The following is an 11,441-nucleotide window of genomic DNA, read 5'->3' on the forward strand; positions in this document are numbered from 1 at the left end:
CATTCCTGGAGCCGCGTTCCCGGCGCGGCAGCAGCTGCCGGACACAACCGACGGCGCGGGCGGCTCGTCTTGACCTTGTCGGTCAGGTGTTGGGGGGCGAGGAGGGGAGGGGAGGGGATAAATAAATAAAAAAAAAATAAAAAACCCTCCCTCCCGCCCCCCCCCGGGCGCCGCCAGCCGTCGCCGGGGCACGGGGAGGGTTTAACCATAATGGGGCCGGCTGGGGGAGCGAGGGCGAGGAGAAATTAGTGTCAGTGTGTGTGTGCCTTAAACAAACCTGCGCCGGGGTGACGTGAATGAGGGCACAGCCTGTGTATATATTAGTGATGGGATCTGACCTCGCTGGGAGGGCTCCTTCCCTCGCTCCGCTCCTCTGGGCGTGGGAAAAAGGCCTGGGCTCTTTTCACAGCTGTTCTCGCTGCTGCACTGAGCTAATGGAGGGGCTGCCCGGGCTCCCCTCCCTCCTCTCCCCCCCTCTCCCCGCCGCCTTTTCAGTCCTTCGGCAGCGAAAAAAAAAAAAAAACAACACACACACACACACACAAAAAAAAAAAAAAAAAGCCCCTTTCACAGTCCCTTAAAAACACACCTCATTGTTCCCGCCCGGGGCTGCATTGAAATGCCACTCGCACCCCACGTCTCTCCCGAGCAGAGCCGGCCCCGGGGCCCGGCCTGGCCGCGTGTGCACACGCGTGTGCAAGCCCGGGGGGGGCTGTGGGAGCACACGTGGGCCCCTCCTGGCTTTGCACGGGGGGGGGTTTAGCCCTAAAGTCCGCCCTGGAAGGGGTGTCGGGGAGGATCGTGGAGCTGAGGTGGTTTTTGGTGCCCTGGGCAGTGCCCTCGGCCTGGGCAGCCCACCCTCGTTTGGCTCTGGGATCTCCACGCTTCGATTTTGGGGTAAGAACTGAGGGAAAACAGGAAGGAGGTAAAAAGCACCGGTGGCTGTCGCTGTTTTGCGAAGCCAGAGCGGAGGGGACGAGGGGCTGGTGGCTGTGCCCCCCTCCACCACCCAGCCCTGGAGACCCCAAACACACCAGCGCTCCTCTCATGCCCACGTTTCACAACCAGCTTTTGGTGCTCCCGGAGCAAACATTCCACGTTAAATCCCCACCTGCCACATGAAGGGATGGGATTTCCCCAGGGACGGGGCGATCCGGGCGCGTCACACCTCGATCCCCCCCAACACCGAGCCCGTGATTTGCCCAGAAATCCCCTCCACGCTCTGCACAAATCCCAGATTTCCAACAAACAATAAACAGCCGCGCCAGGATCAGCCTTCGCCTGGTTTCCCAGGGAATTAGGGCAGAGAAAGTCGGGGCTGGGAGCTCTGGGGACGGTGGAGCCGGGGGGTCACTCCTCGGAGCTGGGGGAAGCGGCACAGCCCCCATTCCCAGCACCTTCCCCATTCCCAGCACCTTCCCCATTCCCAGCACCTTCCCCGTTCCCAGCACCTTCCCCATTCCCAGCACCTTCCCCATTCCCAGCACCTTCCCTGTTCCCAGCACCTTCCCCGTTCCCAGCACCTTCCCCGTTCCCAGCACCTTCCCCATTCCCAGCCCCTTCCCCGTTCCCAGCACATTCCCCGTTCCCAGCACCTTCCCTGTTCCCAGCACCTTCCCTGTTCCCAGCACCTTCCCCGTTCCCAGCACCTTCCCCATTCCCAGCACCTTCCCCGTTCCCAGCACCTTCCCCATTCCCAGCACCTTCCCCATTCCCAGCACCTTCCCCATTCCCAGCACCTTCCCTGTTCCCAGCACCTTCCCTTGTTTGCCAAGGCCCAACCCCGGAGCAGCACCGGGATCGTGCTTTTCATTAAAAATAAATAAACACATTCCTGGTGGCGGCGGAGGAGGAAAGGCTTGAAAACACCCTCCCCAAAAGGCCCCCCCGCCCGGGAGGCAGCAGCGGTGGCAGGACCCACAATTATTATTTCCCGGGAATTTTTTGAAGCCCGTCTCCCGCTCCCCTCAGCCGGGGGCAGCAGGACGGACAGACAGACAGGGTTCCATCCTCAGGGCACCCCGGTTCTCTCCCCGCTGACCTTTCCCCGCTGCTGTGACGGATCCTTTGTGACACCGGCGGGGCCGTGGCACACCTTCCGTCCTTGCCGCGCGCCCGGCGCGGGGACGTGGCCACGAGCGAGTCCCTGTCAGGGGCGATTAGGGGAGAAGGGCTGCGCCGCCGCCGCGCGCTTTCCGCGTGAGCTCCGGGGCTGGTGCCGGGCAGGGGGGGCCCCCTCGGTGTCCCCCCCTCGCCCCCAGTGCCCAACGCATGTGCCCTGCACTGGGAAACGGGAATCTGTTCGTCGGGTCGGGATCGGCGGCGTGGGGTGGGATCGGTGAGGTGGGGTTGGGATCAGTGAGAATGGGGTTGGGATCAGTGAGAATGGGGTTGGGGTCGCTGAGGATGGGGTTGGGATAGGCAAGGATAGGTTTGGGATCACTAAGGATGGGGTTGGGATCAGTGAGGTGGGTTTGGGATCGGCAAGGTGGGGTTGGGATCAGTGAGGTGGGGTTGGGATCACTGAGGATGGGGTTGGGATCGGCGAGAACAGGGTTGGGATCAGTGAGGATAGGTTTGGGATCAGTGAGGATGGGGTTGGGATCAGTGAGGATGGGGTTGGGATCAGTGAGGATGGGGTTGGGATCAGTGAGGTGGGGTTGGGATCAGCAAGGATGGGTTTGGGATCGCTGAGGATGGGGTTGGGATCAATGAGGTGGGGTTGGGATCAGCAAGGATGGGTTTGGGATCGCTGAGGATGGGGTTGGGATCAATGAGGTGGGTTTGGGATTGCTGAGGATGGGGCTGGGATCAGCGAGGACAGGGTTGGAATCATTGAGGACAGGTTTGGGATCACTGAGGATGGGGTTGGGATCAGCGAGGTGGGTTTGGGATCAGTGAGGTGGGGTTGGGATCAGTGAGGATGGGTTTGGGATTGCTGAGGATGGGGTTGGAATCAGTGAGGTGGGGTTGGGATCAGCGAGGTGGGGCTGGGATCAGTGAGGACGAGCTCTCTGAAGCCAACACACGTATGTGCTGATGCACACGTGTGTGTGTGACCTACATTCGGGGCTGCAGCGCTGCCCACGGGTGTCTGATGCCCACGGTGGCTGATGCCCACGGTGGCCAATGCCCACACGTGCCCGTGGCGAGGGGGCTCAACCAACCCTTGTGTGCCAAAGACCCATCAATTCCCGAGGGGTTTTCCCTGTGCCTGGAGAAGGAGAAAGGAAGCTCCAACCAAGCTCCCAAAGCACTTGCTGAGCCCGGGAGGAGGGTCTGGCTCTGGCAGGGGGGACAAAGAGCGGCCACCAAGGCCACGTCCTCGGCACCCCGAGCACCACAGACATGTGGTGGGTCCCCCCCACATCCACTGCCCCCTGCCCCAGCCCAAGCACCCGCCCTGCTCCCCTTGCTTTCCAATATTCCCATTTCCTCAGCTGGTTTTGACTTCTCCACCCGGCGCAGCCACGGAGTTCCCATAGAAACATGAAGATATTAAACTGTAAATAATAATTTCTCCATAAAAAGAAAAAAAAAGAGAGAGAGAGAGAGAGAGAGAGAGAGAGGGAGAGAGAGAAAGCAATGCTCCAGCACATCCTGTGGGGCTGGTGGGTCAGGAATAGACCCCGATATCCTGGGAGCAGACACCAGTGTCCTGGGAACAGACCTTGATGTCCTGGGCACGTGAAGCCTCATCTCACCCACCCCGTGTGGGTGCAGGTCCCACTCTCACCCCTCAGGCACCGAGGGAGGGTTGAGAGCTCTCACTCTGCTCCCTGCACTTCCAGCACCTGATTTATCCAGGCTGGATGAATCCTGACATCTCCATCCTGACATCTACAAAAATTAGCAGCTGAAGGGGCGGCCTGGCCTCACCTCCCACCCCAGCTCGGGGTGAATAAACAGGAGCTCCAAACCTGCTGGGAAGGGATTGTTGTTTGCTGGGGCCTGGGCAGGGATGGTTTGTAAATAACCTAAAGTTAAACCCACCCCAGTTCCCATTCCCTCCATCCCGTGGAGGTGGTTTTGTCTGGGGCATCCACGCTTTGTGTCTATTGAAGTGATGCTTTTAATCATAAATTACTTGGTTTTCTTCCCACCCCTCACTGTTATCAGGTCAGAAAATCATCAGTTTGTGGTGGGAGAAAGGAGAAATGCCAGGGCTGGGGCAGGTGGAAGGGGGCACAGGGAGCCTCTCGGGGAGGGATGGGGAGATTTGGGTTTAAAGGCTGAGAACCTGCAAACCTTGGGGCACCTGCCGTGGGTGCTGTCGGCCTGGGTGGCTCCAGACTCAATTCCTGCCACCCCTCCCCAATTACAACCTGGATATTGTGCTGATGGGGGGGCAGGCAAGGTTATTTTAGGGTTCTGGCAGACAAGGTGCTGGTTTCCCCCCACGAGACTGGTGGCAAAGGCGGAGCAGCCTCCCGGCTCCTCTCGGCACCACAAACCCCAGAATTCCTGCAGCTCCTTCCACCCCTCACACCAACCACGGCACAAAGGGGTCCCTGAGGCTGGATCCAACACCTGAGCCCCCACAGGGCAGTGGCAGCACCCTGGCACCACCACAGCCAAGCCAACCACGAGCTCCCCATTCCCATCTCCATGCTGACACGGGATTTTGGGGGTTACCCCACTGCCCCCTCCTCACTCCACTGTGCTGGCACAGGGATGCTCATCCCAGCTCCTCTCCCTGTGCCGGGAACAAGGACTGGATAGAGCCCCAGCTCAGCCCCCACCCAGGGCTGGAAACCACCCCCTGCCCCAAAGTAGCCGTGCGGGGCACCCCGACAGCGCCCGGGATTATCCCCCGGCACGACATCCCCCGGGAACAAGATTGCAGCTTAGGGCCTGATGGAAAAGAGGAGGGAGATGGGATTAAAAGGCAAATAATGACTATTTCTCCAGCGGGGCTGGGGAAATGAGACGGGGATTAGCGGCCCCTTTACCAGCGGCTCCCAATCCCACCGGGCACTCCCGGATCCAGCCGGGGTGGATGGATCTGCCCATGCCCAGCATCGCTCCCAAGGGGTGACATCAGGGCTGGTGATGTTGACCCCAAAGGGACCAGCCTGGCTGTCCCAAGCCCGATCCACCCCGAGGTCCCACCTCATCCCTCCTCCACCTCCTCAGCCCACGAGGGAGGCGATTTCCCCCCTCTCCCCGCCGGGGTTTGCCGGGGGAGAAATTATAAAATATTCTGCGAGGGAATAAAAACACTGGAAATTAAAAAACTTCGCTCGCAGGGAGAGGCACGAGCCCGAGAATAAACCTGAAAGGCTCCTTTCTCTCGCCTTCGGTCGCACACGCCGTGCGGTGCCATTGGCTGCTTCCCTGGAACAGATCCCGTTGCTATGATACCAAGTTTGCTTTTAACGAACCCCAGAAAATTAATGGTATTCAGAAGATAAGTCCTTAAAGTGGAACCTATTTTAAGAAATTCCTGCTAAATGGTTTACAAGTAGTCAGGAGGGAGGGGAAGGTTTCCTGGCGCGCGGCGGAGCCTGCGCCGCCTCCCCGCCGAGTCCTGCCGGGGTGTTGGGGTGCCTGGGGATGGGTTTTGGGGTGTGCTCCAGCCTGGGACTGTGAGAGGGGAGTGCAGGATTGGTGCCCAGCATCAGCAACCCATGCTGGGCGCTGGGCATCCCTCCTGCTGCTCCTGGCTGTCCCCGCACGGCCTCGCTGTGCTGGAACGCTTCCCCCAGCAGCCAGTGCCTTCCTCTGGTGCTTTGGAAGCCCAAACCCTGCCCTGACTCACACACAAAGCTCCAGGATCCACGGCTGGGTCAGACCCTGGAGAGCCTGAGGTGGGTGAAAGGATATAAGTGGGTCCAGCACGGAAAACCCGCTCCGACGGCGTCCTGCCGTCCCTCGGAGGAGCTCAGGGCGAAGAGCCGAGGAGCCAGGGAACAGGGAACAGGGAACAGGGAACAGGGAACAGGGATAAGGGAACAGGGAACAGGGATCAGGGAACAGGGAACAGGGATCAGGGAACAGGTTTTCCTGCCCATCCAGCCCCGCAGGTGGCATCAGCCATGGGACAGGGCACGTTTTCCCCGGGACCAGTGTCTCTGGCAGGGAGACAAGCCGCTGTGTCCGGGTGGTGCTGCAGCAAAGGCCGTCGCCCAGCTCGGCGTCACCAGGGCCGGAGCATCCACACTCCTGTTCCCAATTCCCAGGTGGAATGTCTCCCTGGGACACGGGGTGTACAGGGGATCATCTGCTCTTTATCCCACACTGTGGTGTGGGGTGTGCAGGGGGTTTATCCCACACTAGGGATGGATTCCGTGTCCTTCCTGCCCGGAAAAAGGCCCAGGCTGGGTGAGCCCAGGGTGTCCGTGCAGGCTGGAGGGGCAGGAGCAGCACCAGGGATCACAGGGATCCAGGACAAGGAATCTGCTCCTCTGCTGCCTGAACAAAGCAAGACCTGCCGAGAGGGAGAGGGAGGAAGTTGCACCTCAAATTCCTCCTGTGCTGCAGACTCCAGACACGTCAGGTGGAAGAGGAGGTGGGACTGGGATGTGCCGGGCAGGGAGAGGTGGACGGAGAGAGGGATTGGGGCGTCGGGATTTTAATTTTTGGAGCTCTTCCCCTTCTCTTTTCTCAGCACCAGCCCAGCCAGGGCATCGATGCTCCAAAGACCCAACAGTGAGGGGAGAATGGAGGTGCCCTGGTGTCACCACCCTGCTCCGGCCGCCCTCGTGCCGTGCCTGCATCCCGCTGGATGGTCCTGATCCTGCCATGGTTTAACAACAAGGGTGCCTGGATCCGTCTGTGGAGCCTCCTCACTTCCCAATCCCAAAAGCCCGAGAGCCCTCAGGCACAGAGGGCCCTCCCTCGCTGCCCGTTCCACGGCACCACCCGAAAACACCTTCCCTGAGCTTCCCAGGAATACCCGGGGACGGCTCAGCCTTTTGGGGTCACCCCTCAACAGCCTTTCCCCTCTCCCAGCACCAACCACGGGGCTGGATCCAGCGCTCCAGGGCCCCCACTCAGCCCCGCATCCCCGGGCACCGCCGGGAGCCAGGGGAGCAGGAGGGAGAGGGACCCAACTCCCAAATCCACGGGCGGCAAAGGAGGAGCACGGGGGCTCCAGGAGGGACCCGGGGGTGGCTGAGAGCAGAACACCCTCAGAGCTATGCTCCCAAATCCCTCTCTCCCAAAGAACAAAGCTCCAACCTCCCCGCGGATGCAGAACGAGCGGCGATGATTTATTTCTCTTCCCCGGTAGATAAATCGGCCTCGGAAAACGGGTCGGTGCTAAATTACAATTTGCATGCGGTAATATATTTAAGCAACTTTCCTTCCACTTCGTTATGAAACAGGGGTTTTTTTTTTCTCGGGGGGTTATTCCTGAGCTTGGCCCCGTTTCATTTATCTCCGGCGCGAGGGAGCTTTAATTGTCGGCGTGGAAATTAAAAACCACGGCGGGGAAAAAAAAGAGAAAAGGAAAAAAAAAAAGAAAAAAAAATTAATAAAATAAAGGTGCCGGGTTTGTGGGTAGCCTGAGGAACCCCAGGCTGGAATCAAAATAATCCCCCCGGCACAGGCGCAGGCTCTGGGCCTCGATAAAAATGATTAAAGGCAAAACCCCGGCGAAATCTCCGCTCCACGGCCGCCTTTGGCTTCCAGCCGCTCTCCCCTCGTGCAGGCACCGGGGGCTGGGGGAGGCCGGTGGCCAGCGGGCCCCCCTCGTGCCAGGAGGGCAGGGCTGGTTCTCCCCGAGGATGGCAGGCGGGTTTTTACATTCGGTTCTCTAGCTTTATGATATCACATACACTCATACAGCTAGATAACCAAAGAGAAAAACCCGCCCAGGTCTCTACAACCACAACAACAACAACAACAACAACAACAACAACGGGCCTCGCGCCCCCGGGGGGGGTTTGGGAGCCCCCCGGGTGGCCACGAGCTGTGTGCCCTCGCTGCCAACAACAGGAAGGAGCCCCGAAGGTTTTGGAGGGAGAGCAGGAATCGTCTCCGGCGCCTTGGGATGCAACGCACGCGACCCTCGGTGCCCACCCGGCAGCCCCGACTCGACGTCGCGCCCCAAAAGGACCCACACCCCAAAACGGGCTCAGCCCCACACAGCCCCCCCCCGGCCCCGGGGTCACGGCAGGGCAGGGTGTCCCCTCAGGATCCGTCCCTGCCGCCCGCGGCCCAGGGACCTGCCGCCTTCCCGGCCCCAAATTCGCCCCCGGCCCCAGCCGGGAGCCTATTCCCATTTTATATTTACTGGGAATTACTGGCACGGAACTGCTGAGTCATGAGAGCGGTTTGGGGAAGGGACGGGCCCAACCGAAAGGGCCCCCCCCGGGGGTTTCCACCGCGCCCCCGCGCTCTTCTCCTCTTCCTCCCCTTCCTCCCATATCCGCTCCCGCCAGCCGGGCCTTGCAAACCCGGCAGGGACCCCGCGGATCCTGGGGATCCGGGCCGTGAATCTCCCGGAGGGGGGGGTCTCCCTGAGCCCCTCCGGGATGGCCCCGTCCCCGCAGGGACTCTGCGCTCCGGCCGGGAGGCTCCGGGCACCGGCCCCGGGCACCGGCGGGGGATGTTCCGGGGATGTTCCGGGGATGTTCCGGGGATGTTCCCGGGGATGTTCCAAGGCAGCTGCCCAAACGGGGGCTCCGGCCGTGCGGCCGCTCGGAGGGAAACTCAGCGGAGCGGCTGCCCCGGTCCCCGACGGGGGACGTGGGGAGGACGAGAGACTCGCGGAAGGGGTGCGAAGGAGGGGTCCCGGGGAGGGGGTACCTGCTCGCCCCGCCGGGGCCGGTGCTGCCCGCGGTCGCCGTCGGCTCCGGGTCGCCGCATTCTTCCCAGGCTGGCAGGGAGGGGAGGAGGCTCAGCCCGGGAAGGAGGATGGATCCCCCCGCCCTGTGCCGGTGCCCGTGCGGGTCCCGCTCCCGCTGCCCGGCGCCTCCGGGACCTGCTTCTAAAGTTGAGGCAGAGTCGTCGGCGGAGGGTTGGCTGGAGGGCGGGGGAGGGCGGGAGGAGGGACGGGGCGGCCGGCGGGGACAAAGCCCGAGCGGCGGGGCTGGGACAGCCCGGGCGTGGGGCCGGGGCAGGGGTCACCCCCCTCCCGGGGGGGGCAGCACCATTCGCCACGGCCGCCGCTGTCCCCGGGGGCCGGTCCGTCTGCTCGCCCCGGGCCCCCCCGGACCAGCCTCTCGCAGCAGCCGGCCCGCCCCGTCGGGGAGGCGGCGGTGCCCCGGGGGTAACCCCGCTCGGGCAGGGCGGTGGCGGAGCCGCCCCCCCGGCAAAGCCTGGGGTTAAACCCCGTGTGCCGGGAGGAGGAGAGGCCGACGGGAGGGAGGGAGGGGGGCGGCAGGTCCCTCCCGTCGGTTCTGCGCTCACGGGCCTCTATGGCCGGGGGGGAATTTTGAAGGTGCTCAGGAGTAAAACACGGCTGGAACTGCCTCCTGTCCGGGCGGTAAAGAGGGTCCCCAGACGGGCCCGGCCTCGGCTGTGCCTCCCGGCCGAGAGAAAAACCCCCCTGGCCCGGGACAAAGCGGGGCCGCGGCTCGGAGGGGCGGCGGGGCAGAACCCGGGGCGCGGGGCCGAGGTCCGGCTCCACGTCCCCCCCGTGCGGTCACCCGGGGCCGGTCCCCGCCGGCTCTGCCCGGTGCGGGGACCCCGCTCCGCTCTCCCGGCCAGGGGCGGGGGGCAGCGGCCTTTCCCTGGCACCCCCCCCGCCGCCTCACCCCGGGAGCGCCCCGGAGGGCACGGCCGCGACCCCCGTGGGCGCGCAGCACCCAGTGGGGCCCTGGCACACTGGGGCACACCCGGCAGCACCCAGAGGTGCCCCGCTCAGCCCCCGGGGCACGCCTGGGAGCGCTCACACCCGCACTCGTCCTGCTGCCCGCACGGCCCCGCACAGGCACCTGTGAGCACCCGGACCCGCGCGGGACCCCCGAGACCTGTCCTCTGGCTCTCCGCAGCCTCCTCACACCCCCGGCCCCCCAGCTCGGCCCCGGCCCGGCGGGTTCCGCGGCCCTCCCGGGGCCGCTTCGTCGCACCTCGCTCCGGTGAAACGGCGGAAAACGAAACCAAGAGGCGGCCCGGGCATAGCACCGGCCCCGGGCAGCCCCGGGCACAGCGCTGGCCTGTGCCCCGGCTGTGGGCAGCCCCAGGAGGGCTCCTCTTCCAGCGGGCACCGGGAGCAGCGGGTCGGGGTGGGTGGCGGGGCCCGGCTCCCGCTCGCATCGCTCCCGGTTTTGGGGAGGAGGCACAGATCCGTCCCGGCCCCTGCTATAAACACCCGCCCTTTTATATATATATAAATATATATATATATATATATATATATATACCCACCTATATATCGAGAACCTATATAATATATAGAATATTTGCATTTGAAGGCGCCATTCACGGCGGCGCCTGCGGAGATGCCAACCCGCAAGCACCGGGGGCTCCCCGGGAGCAGCGGGGCTTTCTGCCCCTCACCGGGGATCCCCGGGGCTGGGGGCCCTTTGGCAGGAGCCCCCCACCCTCAATCGGCGGCCGCAGCATCGCGTGGCGAGAGCGGAGCGTCCTCCCGCCGGCACCGGGCACCGGGGAGCGGGCACCGGCCCCGCCGCTCTCCGTGGTGCTGAACCGCCGCCGCGCCGCGCCCCGGGGCCGTGCGGGGTCGTGCCTCCTCCGTCCTTCCCTTACCGAGCCGCCACTAATTAATTATTATTATTATTATCATTATTATTATTGCCATTAATTATTACCGTCGCCACCCCCGCCGTTCCCGCCGCCCCGGTGCACCGCGGCGCGGCCGAACCACCGCGAGCGGGAAGATGCTGCCAGCGCGGCAACCGGTTGCCAAAATTAAAGGATCACCCACCCGCACGCCCCCGGTAGCTGCGACCCGCCATCCTCACCGGGGGTCCGCAGCACGCGTGGGCCGAGCCGGTGCCGTTACCTCCGAACCCGGGCTCCGAAATGCCTCCCTGCCCAGCCCCGGGTGGCCGCGGCCCCGGCGGGCTCGGCCCCGCTGCCGTCCACACCGCCCGGGGCACCGCCGGGCCCGGCCCCGCTCCGCCGTCCCGGTGGGTTCTGCTGCCCGAGGGTCCTTCCCGGGCTGGCACGGCCGCGCTCCTTCCCCCGAAGGGGAAAAACCCCAACAACGACCGCGGCCCCGGAGCTCCGCCGAGGGAACGAACGGGACCGGTGGAGCTTCGCGGCTGCCCCGGGAGCCGCCTTCGGCCCGGGCCCGGCTCGAGGAGGGGCCGCTTCGGGCACCGGGGGGGGCCGGTGGCATCATCCCCGCCGGTCCCGCTCCCCGCCGCCCGCGGGCCCGGTAACCCCCGCGCAGGGCCCGGCAGGGCCGCAGCCGCCCGGTTCGCCCCCGCCGGCCGCCGGTGCCCGCTGCCCTCGCCTGCCCGTCCCCGAGGGGCGCGGGGGAAGCCTGGCATCGCCAAGGCGGGGAGGGCGGGCGGCCCTCGCGT

General features: G+C 64.1%; 1 protein-coding gene and 1 long non-coding RNA gene across 5 annotated transcripts in view; one reads left to right on the forward strand and one right to left on the reverse strand.

The window, feature by feature from the left end:
* The window catches only part of LOC135403494 (collagen alpha-2(I) chain-like), a 31,726-nt gene extending 20,285 nt beyond the window's left edge, over positions 1–11,441 (reverse strand). For all 4 annotated transcript variants that reach the window (XM_064637583.1, XM_064637582.1, XM_064637584.1 and 1 more), the window contains exon 1: positions 8,755–11,441. In XM_064637583.1, the coding sequence (XP_064493653.1) occupies positions 9,393–10,358 (966 nt within the window). In that variant the 5' untranslated portion in view covers positions 10,359–11,441 and the 3' untranslated portion in view covers positions 8,755–9,392. The remainder of the gene's footprint in view (positions 1–8,754) is intronic.
* LOC135403505 (uncharacterized) lies at positions 5,440–7,312 on the forward strand. Its single transcript, XR_010425415.1, has 2 exons — positions 5,440–5,810; positions 6,611–7,312. It is a non-coding gene; the product is annotated as an uncharacterized LOC135403505 (long non-coding RNA).

This window comes from Pseudopipra pipra, chromosome 27 (genome assembly GCF_036250125.1).
Source record: "Pseudopipra pipra isolate bDixPip1 chromosome 27, bDixPip1.hap1, whole genome shotgun sequence".
Taxonomy (NCBI): Eukaryota; Metazoa; Chordata; class Aves; order Passeriformes; family Pipridae; genus Pseudopipra; species Pseudopipra pipra.